Source organism: Phytophthora cinnamomi (assembly GCF_018691715.1).
Source record: "Phytophthora cinnamomi strain GKB4 chromosome Unknown Contig67, whole genome shotgun sequence".
In the NCBI taxonomy this organism is placed as follows: domain Eukaryota; phylum Oomycota; class Peronosporomycetes; order Peronosporales; family Peronosporaceae; genus Phytophthora; species Phytophthora cinnamomi.
In genome coordinates this window covers 220494-238686 of record NW_027151000.1, presented here as the reverse complement: position 1 = coordinate 238686, position 18193 = coordinate 220494, and the positions used below count along the sequence as shown (strand labels likewise).

General features: G+C 55.0%; 8 protein-coding genes across 8 annotated transcripts; 3 read left to right on the top strand and 5 right to left on the bottom strand.

The window, feature by feature from the left end:
* Nucleotides 1–962: 962 nt before the first annotated feature.
* IUM83_09386 (putative conserved oligomeric Golgi complex subunit 5) lies at nucleotides 963–3910 on the bottom strand (the record flags this gene model as incomplete). Its single annotated transcript, XM_067933827.1, has 3 exons — nucleotides 963–1715; nucleotides 2619–3793; nucleotides 3877–3910. 3 exons carry the CDS (start codon nucleotides 3908–3910, stop codon nucleotides 963–965), a joined length of 1962 nt encoding a protein of 653 aa, XP_067786548.1.
* On the top strand, nucleotides 3559–3831 carry IUM83_09387 (uncharacterized protein; the record flags this gene model as incomplete). The annotated part of the gene is made up of 1 exon (XM_067933828.1): nucleotides 3559–3831. One exon carries the CDS (start codon nucleotides 3559–3561, stop codon nucleotides 3829–3831), a length of 273 nt encoding a protein of 90 aa, XP_067786549.1.
* A 254-nt stretch (nucleotides 3911–4164) lies between the features above and the next one.
* IUM83_09385 (myosin-like protein) lies at nucleotides 4165–8368 on the top strand (the record flags this gene model as incomplete). The annotated part of the gene is made up of 6 exons (XM_067933826.1): nucleotides 4165–6591; nucleotides 6668–6837; nucleotides 6906–7362; nucleotides 7438–8129; nucleotides 8214–8254; nucleotides 8337–8368. 6 exons carry the CDS (start codon nucleotides 4165–4167, stop codon nucleotides 8366–8368), a joined length of 3819 nt encoding a protein of 1272 aa, XP_067786611.1.
* Nucleotides 8369–8457: 89 nt separating this feature from the next.
* Nucleotides 8458–9856, bottom strand: IUM83_09384 (uncharacterized protein; the record flags this gene model as incomplete). Its single annotated transcript, XM_067933825.1, has 4 exons — nucleotides 8458–8705; nucleotides 8778–9039; nucleotides 9113–9184; nucleotides 9257–9856. 4 exons carry the CDS (start codon nucleotides 9854–9856, stop codon nucleotides 8458–8460), a joined length of 1182 nt encoding a protein of 393 aa, XP_067786550.1.
* A 386-nt stretch (nucleotides 9857–10242) lies between these two features.
* On the bottom strand, nucleotides 10243–11784 carry IUM83_09383 (uncharacterized protein; the record flags this gene model as incomplete). Its single annotated transcript, XM_067933824.1, has 5 exons — nucleotides 10243–10368; nucleotides 10448–10594; nucleotides 10665–10842; nucleotides 10911–11290; nucleotides 11356–11784. 5 exons carry the CDS (start codon nucleotides 11782–11784, stop codon nucleotides 10243–10245), a joined length of 1260 nt encoding a protein of 419 aa, XP_067786552.1.
* Nucleotides 11785–12030: 246 nt separating this feature from the next.
* Nucleotides 12031–13120, bottom strand: IUM83_09382 (cell cycle checkpoint protein rad1-like; the record flags this gene model as incomplete). Its single annotated transcript, XM_067933823.1, has 2 exons — nucleotides 12031–12600; nucleotides 12680–13120. The coding sequence occupies 2 exons, from the start codon at nucleotides 13118–13120 to the stop codon at nucleotides 12031–12033; spliced, it is 1011 nt and encodes a 336-aa protein (XP_067786551.1).
* Nucleotides 13121–14663: 1543 nt separating this feature from the next.
* Nucleotides 14664–16385, top strand: IUM83_09381 (Major Facilitator Superfamily (MFS); the record flags this gene model as incomplete). Its single annotated transcript, XM_067933822.1, has 1 exon — nucleotides 14664–16385. One exon carries the CDS (start codon nucleotides 14664–14666, stop codon nucleotides 16383–16385), a length of 1722 nt encoding a protein of 573 aa, XP_067786554.1.
* A 300-nt stretch (nucleotides 16386–16685) lies between these two features.
* On the bottom strand, nucleotides 16686–17968 carry IUM83_09380 (actin-like protein; the record flags this gene model as incomplete). The annotated part of the gene is made up of 2 exons (XM_067933821.1): nucleotides 16686–17066; nucleotides 17147–17968. 2 exons carry the CDS (start codon nucleotides 17966–17968, stop codon nucleotides 16686–16688), a joined length of 1203 nt encoding a protein of 400 aa, XP_067786553.1.
* Between the last annotated feature and the right edge of the window lie 225 nt (nucleotides 17969–18193).

Here is an 18193-nt window from a genome sequence, read left to right as displayed (position 1 = left end):
AGCTCCAGCAGAAGCACAACCGGGAAGATGTCATTCTAACGCCTACCGGTAATCAACAAGCGTTGGAAAGTAGAACACCATCAACCGCTCTGCTTGACGGACTCAGTAGCAGAAGTCATCTCAATGTAAGCTCCACCCCGCGCAAGGTTGTGCCATGCACGTACGTTTAAAATGCGTTACCTCATCCATACTGCTGCCGCAGCGCTAGAAATTATTCTCACTACTTTGCATGAAGTGGTAGTGAACTAGCGAAGTCTGACGCGGAGGCTTCATCGTATGCAGTGGAAGAGCCGAGTACCCTTCGGTTAACCTTTGACCAGTGCTCCACCTCAGAGGAAGCATGGCGAGTCTCGGCAAACCACGCTCTTGCATCCGTTTACATCCAGTGCCTTCAGGAAGATACAATGGCGACAAGTGAGGAGCTCCGGACAACGTTTGAAGGAGTCACCGCGCAAATTTTTGCAGGAAAGCTGAGTGCTGAGCACTCTGAAAGGATTCGACAGCGACTCGTGAAGCTCTACGGTTATCGCTTTGCTCACTCGTTGCTAGCGAAAAGTAACGTGAAAGAGTTGAATCACGCTTCAAAAACACCTCTGGATGAGCGTCGAGCCCAGCAGCGGTACTCGAAGGCTTGGCGTGGCAGCGGTCTCATCGAAGACAAGTTGATCTACTGGAAAGAGGTTTGTGAGATGTCAGTGCATCTCGAACTGAAGAGCAAATGACATTGATGTAGATTTTCGTTTGTGTCTGTTGTAGTTCGAGGATCCAGTTGCCAAAAGACCGTTCTACTACAATGTTCGGACGGGCGAGTCGCGCTGGGAGAAGCCTCCAAATTTTGTAGGGAATAAAAAAATGAGGCGAAGACGTAAACCGAAAGCTTAAAAGCACCGAGAAAGGATATTCGAAATCTCAACCAGTACGATGATCGAAACCGCACCCCGTTCTCGCTCTATCCATTACAATTACCCAGAAACCATCACTTCGTATCCTGCCAGCAGGATGGCACTAGACTCTTGCAGCAAGTCGTAAATTGGGCTCAATTCGGTGTTTGTTGATGCGCTCATACGCTGGGAGTACGCATCAAGACATTTGGCCATTTCTTTCCAAGCCTGTTTTTCCGCCTGCAGCCCCAGGCGAAAATCCTTTAAGCATGGGTAGCCGAGCGGCAGCTCTTTCCACGACGGCGATAACGCGGACGTTTTGCCACTCGAAGACGGTGGAGTGGAGGACGGTGACGACGACTGACCGATAGCGGCACGTGTGTCCAGCCACTCAATATACTTGGAAGCCGTCCAGTGTTTCATCTGGTGAGGTAATTGAAGCTCTGGTGGAGCACGAGAAGTGAGGTGGTGCCAAACGTTGCTTGGTCGGATCTTGTCGATTGTAGTATCTCGAAGAATTTCGCTGTTGTCGATGAAGATCATATGGCGGAACGCGCGCAGCTCTTCGTAAGATGAACCAACGTTGCGCAGTGGCACGATGTTCTCCAGTTGCAACTCCAGCTGGGCCATGTCATTTGCTAGCCGCAGCTTCCCGTTCTCAGTTAGCGGACGTACCAACGATGCATGCCGGATGAACACCGAGATGAGGCGTTCCACAAAATCCGCTAGACACTTTGTTGCAAAAGAAGCGATCGGGAGGCGACGTAAATGCTCCTCGAGAATGACTCCGAAAGCGATGCTAAATTCTTGCATGTACTTGGAACCTCCCCCGCCCTGCGACGAACGAAACCCACCGCTACTTCGCGGCGCATCCCCTGATTTTCCCACCCTCGCTGCATTAATTTGATCCCCAAAAGATTCGTCATGCATTTTCGCGAAAATGCTCTCCAGTAATACTGCGAGAGCTTGCAGGTAAAAACCTAGCAAAGCATATTCCAGTTCAGCGATCATTTCACGGCACGGGGTCAAACTCTTCGAGCACAGGGATTTCGCTTCTTTCAGTGTAACTACACCAGTAGTGATGGAGTGAGTGGCTTGCGCCACTGGGGATGCTGTCCCTGCTTGAGGGCCATTAGTAGCTGCCGAGGTTTCAACTCGGTTGCTAACCTCTTCGAGTGCATCGCCCAGCATACTTAGTACATTCATAAGGCCAACATTATGAGCCTGCGCAGGAGTCCGTCCATAAGACGGCATTGTCGCGGCGGCAGCCTTCCCTTGATGCATTATTCTCTTCACGTTTGAGCAGAACAAGTTGACAGCCTTTCGCATCTGTTCAAGTGCTCCATCCAGCAGCACTGGATCTTGGCCCGCCTGCTCCAATTCCGAAAAAATTGTGCGCGATAATGTTTGCATATCACTCCGACCGGGAGGCGATGCGTGGAAATTAGAGCTCTGGGGGAACATGAGCTGGATTGGATTCGACATTCGGCGATATGCACGGTCGATAAACGCGTCGTATAATGGCGCCATTGAGTCAAGTAGTTGTGTACGATCGGACGCAGACCCCGCGATTGGCACTAATTCTCGCTCTGATGATCCATTTTCAGTCTTTGAACTCGATGAGTCGGCCAGAAACTCCACACCCGCGCTCTGCTTTGTCGCGGCGTACAGTTCGTTTAAAACTCGCGTGGCTTGCTTCCGCATACGGGGGTATTCTGCAATCAGCACGGACTTCACTGCCGTGCTGTAACCAAGCGTGGACGCGAAAAGCTCCCTCACGATAGCGCAGGTGACTTCCCAAAACGTAGCGAAGAGGGACGGCTCGTCCGGCTCCAGTACCAACTCCAGGTACTTCTTCCCGGATGCCGGATCCACCATCTTTAGTAGCACGCGTTGTAGATTCCACACTTGGAGCGCATGGACACGAATGACGTCGAAAACGTCTTCGAGTGCCTTCCATAGGTCGGATTTCTGAACGATACTTCCTGTCGACGGCCCATTACTTGAGTCCAGTCCATTGGAGCTGTTACCACCAGAACGCACAAGTTTATCCTCGGAAATAGCTGCCGAACACTTGCGTTCCACCTCCTGGATCACATCGTTCACGGAGGCTTGTGCTGTCGTAGCCAAGTCCCCCAGATAGAACAGGATCTGCAGGGCGTCACCCACGTCTGCCTGGCTTAAACTCTGGATACCTGAACGCAGTGTGGCCCTCACCTCGCGCTTCAAGTTTGCACTAAGCTTTCGCGTGGCTGGCAGCTTTGCACGCACCACACTCAGCTCCTCGAAGCTCTCATCTTGCACCAGCAGCTCCATTTCTCTGATCGCGAGAGCCACGGAGGCCATCTCGTTGTGCTTGGCGTCCCCCGCCAGTCCACCCCCGTTCTCCGTCGCGGCCCCCGTGGACGCCGCGTCGGCATGGTTCAGCTCCGAGCCCAAGACGCGGTCCGACAGCTGCTGGAAGCGCAGCACGCGCCGCACAATGTCGCCGCACTGCTCCACGTTGCGGTAGCGCTGGATCGTGTCGCGCAGGTTCTCGTGCTGCTCGCGCACCAGCGCCTGCAGCGAGTGCACCGATTGCTTGAGCTGCCCCACCGAGCTCTGCACCGACGTGACGTGGCTCTGCAGCTCGTCCACGGACCCCACCTGATCCAGCAGCGTGGCGTGGTGCTCGCCGATGTGCTCCGAGATGACGCGGTCGATGCGCTGCACGGCGCCGTCCAGCCGCTCTACGAACTGCTCCGACTGGCTGGGCTCATCCGGGTCGTCGCCTGCCGCCGAGAAGCTGGTGGAGGAGCTCGCGCGGCGGCGGGAGGCGCCGCTGACGTCGCGCGAGGCCGAGTCGCGCGCCACGACGGCGCTGGCGATGGCGCTCACGTTGCAGTCCGGGCTCAGGAACACGCCCAGCTGCGCTGCATCGGCGTCGGAGAGACAGCAAAGAAGGCGTTAGAGGTGGGCAGCCAGGTCGCAGAGCACAAGCCAAGCCGCCACGTACCATCGCTCTGCAGCTCGAGCACGACGGCCTCCATGGTGGCGGATACAATTATGCTGGAAAGGGGGATAATATGACAAGAGAGGTTTCGGATGTGGCGCACACGAATGCGCATGGGGAGTTGAAGTTTATCTTGGAGTTTGTATGCGACCCCTAGAAATCAGCGCGAGGCAACGAAGCCGCGAGCCAAGTCTGCCAGATCGATCTGGTCGTGCGTGCCTTGGGCATTGCGGATTGCGCACGCGTGGAGGACCATCACTCTGCATTCCGCACTCTCCGGCGCTCGCAAGCATGACTGCCGGCAAGGAGGCGGGCGCGGGCACCAAGTGCTACGTGCCCGACGAGACGTACGTGTGGCTGCCGGCGCAGATCCTGCGCGAGAACAAGAGCGCCGACCCCAGGCGGCCGGAGAAGACGCTCGTGCTGCGCGTGTCCGCGCCGCCGGGCGACGCCGACGCCGTTGTGGACGAGGAGCGCGTGCTGGACTTCAATGAGCCCAAGGTCAAGGCGCTGCTGCAGAGCCTGCAGCTCGAGTCGCTGCCCTACCAGAACGACAGCCTGGGCCCGGACGGCATCGAGGACATGACGGCGCTCAACTACCTGCACGAGGCCGCCATCCTGTACAACGTCAAGAAGCGCTTCCTGCGGAAGCTGCCCTACACGTACACGGGCGACATCTGCATCGCCGTGAACCCGTACCAGTGGCTGCCGGAGCTCTACTCGGAGCAGACGCAGTCGCAGTACCTGACCAAGGCGCGGGACGAGCTGCCGCCTCACGTGTACGCGACGTCCATGGCGTCGTACAACGACATGAAGCGCCACGAGGTCAACCAGTCCATCCTCGTGAGCGGCGAGTCGGGCGCCGGCAAGACGGAGACGACCAAGATCCTCATGAACCATTTGGCGTCCGTAGCCGGCGGACTGAACGACTACACGATCAAGAAGATCATTGAGGTGAACCCGTTGCTGGAGTACTTCGGCAACGCCAAGACCGTGAGGAACGACAACAGTAGTCGCTTCGGCAAGTTCACGCAGCTGCAGTTCGACAACGCCGGCACGCTGGTGGGAGCTAGGTGCAGGACGTACCTGCTGGAAAAGACGCGCGTGATTTCGCACGAAGAGGCTGAACGCAACTACCACATTTTCTACCAGCTCCTGGCAGCGAGTGGCAGCAAGGAGAAGTGGTTTTTGGATGACGCCAACGAGTGCTATGCGTACACGGGGGCTAACAAGACGATTAAGATTGAGGGCATGTCGGATGACAAGCACTTCGAGCGCACCAAAACGGCGCTTGGACTTATTGGTGTCACAGAGAACCGCCAAGAAGTCCTCTTTGAAGTGCTCGCAGGCGTGTTGCACCTCGGACAAGTGGAAATCCAATCGAAAAATAATAACGAAGAATCTGAAATTGTGCCTGGAGATCAAGGAGCGGCGCACGCGACCAAGCTTCTTGGCGTCTCAGCGGAGGACCTAGAGAAGGCACTGTGTTCTCGCCAGATTGCAGTCGCGGGAGACAAGGTTACGGCCTTCATGAAGAAGGAAAAAGCCGAGGAATGCCGCGGGGCATTGTCTAAGGCCATTTACTCCAATGTCTTCGACTGGCTGGTTGAAACGATTAACACGTCACTGGAGAACGATAAAAAGATGCGCCACCATGTGGGCATTCTTGATATCTTTGGTTTCGAGCACTTTCAGCACAATTCATTTGAACAGTTCTGCATCAATTATGCCAATGAGAAGCTTCAACAGAAATTCACTCAAGATGTCTTCAAGACCGTGCAGATTGAATACGAGGCCGAAGGTATTATCTGGAGCCATATTGACTTCGCTGATAACCAAGACGTCATCTCCGTGATCGAAGACCGTCTTGGTATTATTTCGCTGCTCAACGACGAAGTGATGCGCCCCAAGGGCAACGACGAGTCGCTTGTCTCCAAGCTATCAACCATTCACAAAGATGAACAAGACGTCATTGAATTCCCGCGCACGTCGCGCACACAGTTCACTATTAAGCATTATGCTGGGGCCGTTACGTATGAATCACTGGGTTTCCTCGAAAAGCACAAAGACGCACTTCTCCCTGATCTATCCGACCTGATGCGAGGATCATCTAAAGAGTTCCTCAGGACAATATTTGCCGAAAAAGTTGCTAGCCCTACCGCCAGAAAAAAGAGCAACAGCAATCCTCGACGTGGCACGGGGGGAGCACTAACGGTGGCAAACGTGGGCACCCAATTCAAGGACAACCTCAACGAGCTAATGACTAGCATTCGACAAACAAAAGTGCACTATGTGCGTTGCATTAAGCCCAACAAGAACAAAAGCCCAAGCGAAATGGATCAGCAGATGGTGGTGTCACAGCTACGATGCGCTGGTGTGATTGAGGCGATCCGCATTTCGCGCGTTGCGTACCCGAACAGATTGCTGCTAGATGAACTAGTGGACAAGTTCTGGGTTTTCGACGTGCAACATAGGAATACAGATGTCCCTGTCAAAAAGCGGTGCGAAGCACTGATGAAAAAGATGGAACTGTCCTCGCCGGAACAGTACCAGATAGGACTTTCGCGCATTTACTTCCGGTATGGCATTCTGGAGCAAATGGAGGACAAAAAGGCGGAGAGATTGGATCTGCAAGCCCGGCATTTGCAGCACTACATGCGTGGGTTTTCCTGCAGACTCCGCTATCTCCGCAAGCTGCAAGCAATTGTCAAGTTACAGGTATACTCCTTCCATGTTATTATGGTCTTGAACCTTTTATCTAACTGTTCGTGCGACACTTTGTTTTTGAATTCAGTCGGTTGCTCGATGCGTCATTATGATGAATCGGTACCAATCGTTCAAGAATGCAGTGATTACCCTTCAAGCACACTGGCGTGGATATAAGGGTCGTTGCATCGCTCTCGAGGCAAAGAAAAATAAGAGCGCGATCATTATTCAGAAATATGCTCGTCGCTTTGTCCGACGGTAAGCTCGCGCAGAATTACTTCACGAAATGTGAGTGGCTAAGCTCTTCCCGTGATACATGTATACAGCAAGCAATTCAAGGGTGAGCGGAAGGGTGCTGTGAAGATCCAAGCATTCCTGCGCATGAAGTACGAGCGACCGAAGTATATGAAGGCTCTCCAGGAGAAGAAGCAACAGGCTGACATGGAGTACCAGTTGAGCAAGCTACAGGAGCGGCTGCATGACGAGCAGCGACGAAATGCTGAGCTTAAAAAGGATCGGTTGTCCACGTCATCTAATGACAGTCAACTCTACGCAGAGACCAATGGGACACGCTCTCGTGGGCGTTCTGCTGCTCACATGTGGATGGCCGATGCTGATGGTATCATCAGCCAACTTAACGAAGAGGCAGGGCGTCTGCGCAAAGAGAACGAAGAGCAACGTGCACTGACAGCAAAGCTGAAAAGCGAGATCGAAAAGCTCAAGTTTGACCAAACGGTTCAAACAGCGAACTTTCAGGTTAAAATTCGCGGCTTCCAAGATAGGGTAAGATCATCGTTTTTGCTTGATCAGTTCCCGCATTTTGTACTAATCGTTGCTTGATGAATTGTGCATTTCCAGCTTCGAGAGAAAGATAAAAAGCTCGAAGCGGTGGAACGCGAGTGCGTAAAGCTTCGTGAAATTGTAGGCTCTGATCCGTTACTCTCAAGTCAACGATCTACGCGCAAGGACCGCCGATCCGTGTTCCGAAGGTTGGGATCCAAGAAGGAGTTTGACGATGGTTTCGACCATGGCGATGCCAGCCGAGCCTCGGCGGCCATGCAATCAGCCCTCGCTCAGAAATCGGCTGAAACGGCGCAGTTCCTTCGCCAATCTGCACAACGCATGACGCGTGCGTCATTGTGGCGCAACAACAGTGGTGGTGACAACGATAACGAGAATCGTTATTCTGGAAGTGACATGGGCGATTCGGGCGGCCGGCCGTCGATTCTGCAAGAAGTCAGTGCGGCTGGCGCCGGCGCCATGGAGTCTCTAAAGAACCGGCTTACCGCTGTGAAGGATAAGTATTACGGTGAGGAGGGATCGTCTGCAGCATCCCGCCAGAATGCTGAGCTCCGGAGGGCTTCTGCAGCTCGAGAGTCGTTCAGCTTGGACGCACTGCCACTTCCTCCTGGTTGGGAGACTCGTTTGTCGCGCTCGAAAGGCAAGGTATATTATTGTAACCCGACCTTGCGGATCACACAATGGGATCACCCGGGCAACGAACCAGCCAAAGGGAAGAAGCAGGCTGCTGCTGTACAGCGTGCAAACAGGTAACGATCGTGTTGTGTTGTGTTGATAGCTGAGCAACCAACGCGGTTAACGATACTGACTACTATTGTGATTCGATGATACAGGAGCGGAACGACTGTAGGAAGCCCGCCGCGTGAATCAATAGGTAAGCTGGCGTACCTTGTGTATGTATTGCGATGAAATTTTGCTCATGCTTAAACCCACATTCAACTTGTGCATTACTGCAGATGGCATACTCACGATGGAGGGTCAGATTTAAAAGGTGTCAGCTGAAACAAACAAGGCTAGAGATCGCTTCGTGGGCAGCAAGAAACGGTTTGCCTTGAAGCATGACGCGGCTGGGCAAAACTACTGTCCGTTTGGACGGGATCCGTCGTATGCAGCGTATGCATCGCTCTGAAGATCACCTTGCTGACTTCGTGCTACGTACTCTTTTTCGTAACATTTCTGGCACAGATACGTGTCGTCTTGGGAATTCCATACCGCAGCAAACACTGTGCTTGAAGAATCGGCGTGACAGGGCTCACAGAATTTACAGTCGTCAGGTTTGGCCCAGCTCTGCTTCATACGCCACGGATTGTAGAAAAATTGTTCACCTAGCAGAAATTAAACACCACAAAATGTTAGTGGAAGAAAACAAGGGTTGCACTTTGCAAGCGATGACTTACCGAGCACATCGTCCATCATGATCACCCAGCGGTTTTCATAGTCCAGCTCTTCCGAGCCTAAACCCGTTGGCTTCTGAGTTGTGACCTTCCCCGTTACAGTGTTGCGGTACCTCGGTGCGTGGGTTTCAGTGTCGAACTCCTTCACGTACAGATCTGCAAGCATTCGTCGCAGCAACTTGCGAGCTGCAAACCTTCGAAAGGCGCACTGAATGCTCACAGCGCTCTTCTGACGAACAGCGCGCTCCTCGGCATTTTCAGCAAGCTGGATTAATGCAGCCAACGATAAGAATCAACCTCCTAAACGAGAAATTAGAAGACGCGAAATCTGCACGTACCAAGCGTTCTTCCTCTTCGTCGTCCAGCTTTTGCAAGAAGTCTGCTTCCGCCTGTAACCAATTGTTCTCCGTCTGCACAACACAAACACACCAACACATTAGGTCTAGCAAGGTCACCCCTTGAATCTCTTCTTCACTTCGTACCTTGCGTCGTTCATCCTCGGTTTCTTCCTCCATAATCTCATGCTGCGCACGCTCAATGACTTCTTGTTTTGGTATTACAACACCATTTGACTTATACTTCGTCGTAAGTTGTTTTGAGCGCTCTTTCACGCGCTGATGGAGTTGCGCATGTATTTTTTCCCACTCGCCTTGGACCTCTTCAACCTGCAGTAGCTGTTCTACTAACTTGCCACGTTTCCGAACTTGCTCCACGATCGTGTTTTCCCACTGGGATTTCAAGCGCTCGTAGCCTTCTTTCTCCTGTAGCTTGAGTGCCTCCTTTCGAGCCACTTTATCGGCCTTAAAGGCTTCCCACTCTCGTTGACGTCGTCGATGCACTATCTTTTGCTTCTCGATACCATCGATGCGGCGACGCTTTTCCTTGTAGTCGGCCTCTTCACGCAGTTTATCGTACTTCTCTGTTACTTCGCGACGATGACGTGCCGCTTGTTGTGCTGCATCTTCCGATAGTTTTAGCATCTCCACCTCGATTTCTCGTATAGCTTTCTCTTCTTGAGCTTGTCGAGCTCTTCGCTTGTCGGCAACAATCTTCCGGAATAAGCGCTGCAATCGACGGGCCATCTCTCCGCGGACGAGCTCGCGGAATGCCTCCCGTTCCCGTTGTATCGCCGCCATTTCACGATAGTAATACGCCAAGAGTTTTTGTCGAGTTTGGATTCTCCCCAACCGGCCGCGATAAACGCGTTGGATGCGAATGGCGAGGAGGTTTTGACGTCGCAGCTTTCGGAGATGCCTTGTAAAATGGGCTCGCATGCGGAAGGCACCTTGGACGGCTAAGACTGCTTGAATCTTTCGCCAGACCTCTTCTGCTCGCATTCTTCCGCGCATGCCACGAAATACGCGCTGAATCTCTAGCGCAGCAATGCTTGCCAGAGCATGTCGCCGTAGCGCCCCAAAAGCAGCGCGTTGCTTGATGCGTGCCGTAATTGTGGATGCAAATGTTACTGTTACACGAGCCGTCTTGCGATCTCGGGCATATCGTGCCCACGTGTGGAAGCATGAGCGTGTAGCTTTGGTCTCGTTGTAGTAGCGCAGACGTCGCAAGACGCGCCTGTTGTGCTCTCGCCTTCGGGCTCGAAACACGAAATCGCGGTACACCGCAACACTCAGCTCATCTATGACATTTGTGTGTGGTGTCATCCGGTGATTTACCAATGTCCGCAGCGGTGGAAGCTGCAACAGTCGCTTGAACACCCGTAAGGTAATTCTTGACGACGATATTGCAGAAGTGAAGCTGGAAGAGGACAGCGATAGAGGGGTTGCACGGATTGACGGTAACATGCCGAGCGCAGCTCGAAGCTAAGAGAAGTCAGCGTACGCACGCTTGTGAGTACTTCGGTTACGAGGTGCGTACTATGAAACGACTTACCCTGTCGGAGACTAAGTGAGACGCAGCGGGGTTTCGCATCGCATGAGTGAAAATCAGCGTCACATCGCCCGCATCAATGGCATCCGAGTCGTTAAGCTCCAGGCAGCCACTCGAGGAAAACACACTAAACGCCCAGATCATGTGTTCCCGCATTGTCAGCAGGGGTTCCTGAAACATCCTGTCGAAAATTTCTCTCGAGTCAGAGATGCAAGATCCATCAGACACAATATGAATACTCATCATTACCTGAGGGCGATGAGCAAGGTTCTCCAGTTGAGTACGGTCACATTGTCAACTGATCGCTCGCAGCAGAACTGTAACTTGTCCAGGTGACGATCAAGAGCTAACCGCGCGACTGCCCTTGCACTATCTTGATCTTCAGCATTGTTATCTTGATCAGCAAATTTGTCCTGTTTCCTTTTACGACAATGTCCAGTTTTCCTTGTCTCGCTGCGATGATGAATAATAGCAACTGCTGGAATACCTAAAATTTGTCGAACAACGCTCGTAAACCTTGCCTTCGTTACGAGGTGGTGTGGGAATGCGCGAAAGAATCCCTCATAGAGCGCACGGTCATCGCCTGCTAGACGAATGCCGTGAAAGCAAGGCGCTGACATGAGCTTCACCTAGAACACCAAGACCTGCATGAGCGCACGATTTCGGATCTAGAACATCAACCACATGCACGTACCAGTTGTAAGATTTCTCGCCACCTCTTGGTTTGGAAGGCTTCGAGAGCTGCGTATCCGGGTGAAGTTACCTGCGCTGGCAATTCCGCGATGACCCACGGAGTGTCTTCTCTCTGCTCTAGTTGGTGCCTCAGAGCTTCTCTATTCTTCCTGTCACTGAAGTTTCGTTCCGATAATGGGTCAGACGCGTCGTGATCCGACTCGTCCTCTCTCGGAGATGCCAATATTCGGGACTCCAGGTCCTCCAGCTGCGCTTCCAAAGAGGTAATGGCCTGCTGGTCGTCACTGGTTTCCTCCTTCGTTTGGCCGTCGACATCGTGAGGAGTAGGTAACGTGTTTACTACATGTACACTATCGTCAGTGAGCAGGTCCATGGCGTCCGTGATACTCCAGCACCCCGTTCGACCAGCGCCTCTTGAAATGGACGCCATATCTGGAGTCAGGTTGAAAGGTCTGTCCTGTTGGAGATTTCGCACGAGCATATTCTATCTAGATAAAACTGCGTTCGGTGGGCATTGGCATTTCGAGGCCAGGCAATTCGCGATCATAGCTGGGCAGGTGGGGGAGTTGGTCCAAGCAATTCCGACTTCATAATTTAGAGCACTGTAAGTGCGTCGCTCTTAGTCCTGCAGGAGCCGCGTCTAATGAAAGAGGTGGAGAGGCACATCCAAAGCCATCTAGATAGATGTGTCCTCGGGGCTGATCAAAGCGTCGACAAAAGCCTTATCGCCGGAGCCACTCTCAATCATGTGCTGAATCGACAGGAACCCGTCGCCGTTCATGCGAAGGAACGTCTCGTTAGAGTGCGCTAGCGCCTTGAACGCCTGCTGCAATACCGCAACGTGGAACGTAGCAGCGCAGCTCCCAGAGTAGTCGCCCTCACTTGACGACGCGCACGAGAACTCGATAAACGCAGACGACGTCGGCGCGAAGTCGATCTCACACGACCCTGTCTCCGAGGTGGCACTCAAACTCAAGCACTTGGCCTCCGATGTATCGTCCGGGCTTCTGCTGTCTGCGTCGGCCATGGCGATCGTCACGCTCGCCGCACTCGGCAGGTCGTAGAGCTCGGCAAAGGCGTCTCGCAGCGGCTCGGACTGCATGATGCAGCGGGCCACCACCGCCGACTGCTCGAAGGCGCTCTCGAACTCCAGTTGGCCCATGTCGCCGCCCTCGTGCTCCAGCACCTGCATCGAGCACTCGCACATGACGCCGCTGTCCTCCACGACCAGCAGCAGACTCGCGCTCTACAGCGCAGCGCACGATTAAGACGAAACCGTCAGCGAATGAACCACCTCCACGCTACCTTCCGTTCTACCTCGTTACCTCCGGCTCGTAGGTCATCCGCAGCGACGTGGTGGCCAGCGCCGCCGGCCCAAACATGGACAGACACTCGATCAGCAGGCTCACGCTCAGCGCGAAGCTCAGCTGCACGTCGTCCTCGTCGTCGAACTCCTCGTCGTCCTGCCGCTGCTGCTGTAGCTGCGACTGCTCCGGGCCGAACTTGTAGCTGTCGAACAGCTCGCGGCCGATGGACGTCTTGATCTGCAGCGACTTGCCCTTGGAGTGCGCCGTGAACAGCAGCCCCCGTCGGTCCACGTCGCAGCGCACGCGCTGGTCGCGCTTGCCATGCGCCAGACAGCTCAGCAGCGTCACCAACACCTTGACGCTCTCAGTGGTGCACGTAAGCGTCGGCAGCGGTGGGGCCGCCGCGCTGGTGGCGGCGCTGGCGCCGACCACGTCCTCGTCGTCGCTGCTCCAAGGCATTTTTCGCGTTTGGAAAGCTATTGTCAGATTTGACAGTTTTCGGAGCGTTTGATTGGTTCGGTAAAGTGACCATGTTGTCGGGTGCAACAAGGTCAGTTGGCGTGTTGAATTGATTCTACATGACCACGCCAGATGCTGGAGCTTGCTTGATGCGATGTCGGTTCATGTAAAGAAACACTACGAAGCCTTACCATTAAGATCTTTACCAGCATTTGATGCAAGTAACTCTACGCTCTTGAAACGGACCCTACCGATGCTTTCAACATGTTAGCATTTCCAACATGGAGAGCAAAGATTGTTGCCTTTCACTTCTGAGTCATGCACTGTGGAGCGTTCCCCGTTGATCTGTACTGTAATTGACGCAATGAGTGGTGTTCGGCTGGTAGCACACTCGTATTTTGTACCCAACATCTTGGCCATCCGTGGTGTTTCAGGATATATCGAGGATTTATTTAATACAAACCGTGCACATTGGATGTCAAAAACTTTGCCGACAGATATATGTATCCTGCGATGGATCATTGTGCAATCACCGAACCAATCCTCGCACATGAGAAAGCATGTTATCTTTATAAGCTCTGCAACGCAGATCCTTAGCAGTAGATCTGAGCTCTCCGCGAGTGGGGGCCATATCAATTGCGATATGAATAAAACGATTGATCTACAGCGTGCAGTTTGATCCGCGCTCTCCCCTGACGATTAAAATCTCCTTCGCTCCTTTGCAAATGCTGATGCAACTTTAATCTTTTTCACACGCCCGCCAAAGGCAACAATTCGACCATCACTCTGTATGTTGAAGAAGCACACCGCCTCCATTTGTTTGCTGTGTTGACGAGTGGCAGCAGTTGGCCGGCCCCGCGCGCGCATCAAATCGCGGGTCTCTCGACCAGACTGTCTCGAGCCGACCAGACCCCTGGCCGCTGATTCAACAACAGCAGCACTGCTACCAGCAGAGGGTCTATAGAACAGTGGAAACGATGCTCGCCTCATTACAGCTCTTCGTGAGTCACACGTGCATCCGTTTGAGCGTGTTGAAGAACAGCGGCAAGCTGCAGCGTGTCCTCGACTCGCGATTTCCGCGTGTCAACGCTCCTTCTCCGTCGATTTCGCTGCTCCTCGGTCGAGAAGTCGTCATCGCGCGGCGTGCGCGAGATCGGTGGCTGCAGTCGCCAAAGCGCAGCCACTGCAAACATCCGGGCCGTTGCCGCAGGATCGCAGCGGGGATCTGCTGGCAGAAGATGGCCACTTGGGCCGGTCTTGCGCTGCATGATTCGCCTATGCTGCGGTGCCTGCGACGGAGCAGTACCGCCGTGGGTATACAGTATTTTTCCACAATGAGGAAGTCGAGATACGTATGTGTTTAACAAGTATATCGTATAAATAGTGTTGGTTGATTGCCCAAAATGGACAAATAGAGATACAGTAGAAAAGGGTATTCGTTTCCAAGTCTTAACGAAAAATACTGTACTGACCCCCCTATTACAGTAGTGCGCGTGCACCTGTTTTGGTTGAGCTCCGAATGTATCGGAGAAGGGCCACGGCCATGGAGACGGCGGAGCCGAGCGTCGGGGGCGAAGACGTCGCGCTGATGACCAGTCCCCAAGTCTCCGCGTACGGGCCCTTGACGCACAGCGCCGCGTCCTGCACCACGCGCTCCGAAGACGACGACCCCGAGTCGGCGTCGCTGCTGTCGCAACCGCTGCTAAGTTCCTCCTCCTCCACCGCAGCCTCCAGCCCCCGCTCGACCGCCATGCGCCAGGTCGGCAAGCAGGGCGCCATCGTGCTGCTGTGCTGCATCAACCTGCTCAACTACATCGACCGCGGCATCATCCCGGGCGCCCCCGAGAAGTTCAACCAGTTCATCACGGACACGCTGGGCGTGAGCGTGCTGAACCAGTCGCTGTACTTCGGCCTGCTCACGTCGGCCTTCATCGCCAGCTACTCCGTCTTCTCCATCATCTTCGGCTACTATGCGCTCACTCACCGGCCCTTCCGCATCATCGCGCTGGGCATGAGCGTGTGGATCGTGGCCGTCATCATCTGCGGCATCGCGCAGGCCGCCGAGAGCTACTACGTGCTCATCATCGGCCGCCTGGTCAGCGGCGTGGGCGAGGCCTCGTTCCAGTGCACTGCCACGCCCTTCATCAACCGATTCGCGCCTCCAGAGAAGCGCTCGCTGTACCTGGGCATCTACCTGGCCTCGATCACCGTGGGCACGGCGGTCGGCTACATCTACGGCTCCATCTTTGCCAGCTCCGGACTCGGCTGGGCCGGCGCGTACTACGTGGAGGGTGTTCTTATGGTCGGGTTCGTGGTCTGCTGTCTCACGATCATCCCGGACGAGCTCAACCAGGTCCCCGTCAAGGAGACGGACCACGAGGAGCTGGAGAACAAACAGGGGGACGTGTCTGTGGTGCCTATTACGCCGGACGACGAGGACAAGGCCAGCGCCACGGCGTTCCTGGAAGACAAGGGCCGCGGTCTGCCCATGCCCAAGCCGTCGTTCTTCGTGGAATGGTGGGGCATCTTCAGCAACCTGCCGTTCATGCTGATCATTCTCGGACACGCGGCGTACACGTTCTCGCTGGCCGCCATGAGCACGTTCAGCCCTGCTATCTTCATCGGTCTTGGGCTCTTCGAGAGCGAGACGACGGTGTCGCTCATCTTTGGCGGCCTTGTGGCCATTACCGGTACCATTGGTACGCCCGTGGGAGGCATCCTGGTCGACTGGCTTGCGAAGAAGAAGCCCGACGAGATTGGCCGCCGCTGCGTGATTTCTGTGAACGCGCTGTTCTTCTTCATGCTCGCCTCCGTGGTGTTTGGATTGGTGATGGTGGCCTTCGCTAGCACCAAGATGCTGTGCCTGATCTTCCTCACGCTGTGTCTTTTCTGTATGTGCGCGCTGTCGGTGCCTGAGACGATTGCCGTGCTCGAGCTCTTCCCCAAGTCGCGCCAGTCGATGGCCGTTGCGGCGAACACGCTGATTATTCACGCGCTGGGAGATGTTCCGTCCCCTATCATTTTGGGCGCTATCAAGGACGCGTGGGCTCCTCACTGCGGCACTGTGGAAATTGACGGCGAGGCGAAGCTCAATCCTCGCTGCTCAGAGGACCACTCCGGTCTTCGCGACGTGCTGCTCTTTGCCGTGGTTTGGCTTGGCTGGGGTGTCATGCTCTGGGGAGCTTCGATGGTGGTGGTGAAGCGGAGACAGCAGGAGGAAAAGCGTCGCGCAGCCCGTGCTGGTTTGATCGATGGCCCGCTTTAGTTTTTGCAGCGTGCAGCGACAACGTGCAAGTCTACTGAACGTGGACAGCAATCCGAATAGGAGCTAGAAATCCCAACTAACTGTAAATAGGAGTTCATCAGACTCGGTGCGTTTCAGCAATGCGTACGCATGATGATTTTTTCCGTCTGTATTACTTCGAAGTACTTATCAACTGCTCTCGCAACCTCTACGCCAGGAGAACAACCTGCCAACCTCGCTCGCTTCACACGAAAACAACGACAGAATCGAAGCAAGCTGGGTCGACGGAGTCCTCTTCTGAGCTTACCGTTCGTCCGATTCCTACAAGTTCTTGCGATGCAGGATGGAAGCGCCGTACTCCTCATACTCGCTCTTGGTGATCCACATGTTCTTGAACGTCGCGAGCGAGGCCAAGATGGAGCCACCGATCCACGTGGAGTAAATGCGCGTGGGCGGTGCCGAGATACGAATTTTAATATCCTTGGGCGCTTTCTTGCGCACCTCGGCCAGCAAACGGTCGCCAAAGCCCGGGAAGAGCGTCGAACCGCCGGACAAGATAATCTGCGAGAAAAGCGTCTTGCGGAGGTCCATGTCCGACTTCATAATGGCCTGCACCAGGCACTCGTGCACACCGCGCGCCTCCGAGCCGATGATCTCCGGGCGGAACAGCACCTCCGGCGCACGGAACTTCTCCGGGCCGATCTGCTCAAAAACAACCAAAAGCAGCGCAACGTTAGAACACCCACCACCTAAACCCGCAATCTACCAACACAATAACCCACATTGAGCAGCGTGCCGTCCGGCAGGTAGTACGCGGAGGTGTCGTCCCCGGACGCGCCGGACGGCTTGGTCTTGGCGCTGAGCATGTCCTTGACGGCCAGCGCCGACTTCTCCGCCTCGAGCTGCTCCTCCTTGGTGGGGTTGAAGGCCACGTAGCAGAGCTTCTCCTTGATCTCGCGCACCACCTCCCGCTCCGCGGACGTCTGGAAGTTGTAGCCCGCGCGGCGCAGCAGCAGCTGCAGGTGGCGCGTGACGTCGCGGCCGGCGATGTCCATCCTGGTGATGGCGTGCGGCAGCGTGAAGCCCTCGTAGACGGGCACGACGTGGGCCACGCCGTCGCCCACGTCCAGCACGACGCCCGTGGTGCGGCCCGAGGCGTAGAGGCTGAGCACGGCCTGGGGCGACACGAAGAGCGACGGCACGTTGAAGGCCTCGAAGAAGACCTCGCCCGCGCGCTGGCGGTTGGCCACGGGGTTCAGCGGCGCCTCCGTGAGCAGCACGGGGTGGTCCTCGCTCTGCACATTGAGCATGTCCTTGGAGTAGACGTGCTGCCAGATGCGGTGCATGCTGTTCCAGTCCGTGACCACGCCGTGCTCCATGGCGTACTGGATCTTGAAGAGCCCGCGGTGGTGCTGCACGCGGTTGCCCACGAACACGTCGCCGCCCTCGTAGGCGCCGCCCGGCATCATGCGCGTGTGCTTGGTGGCCCCCACGAAGGACGGGAACACCACCTGGGGCGTCTCGCCGCCCGCGAAGCCAGCCTTCATGAGGCCGCTGCCGTTGTCGATCACCAGCGGCTGGTTGCCCAGCACCGCGCTCGCCATCTCTTCTCCTCCAATGTAGTGTACCGGTAGTATATCTGCAGCAGCAGTGGGGGAGCTCGAAATCCGACCCGCTTTTGGCAACGTCGTCCGGGAAAAGGTGTCGCTTCAACGGGTAACTTACTAGAAGCGGGTCCAGTGGACCGAAAAGACAGCGCCACGGGGCAGTTCGCACCGGACAGACCTCGAAGCCAATACAACGGGGCATTTCCATTATTAAGGGGAAGC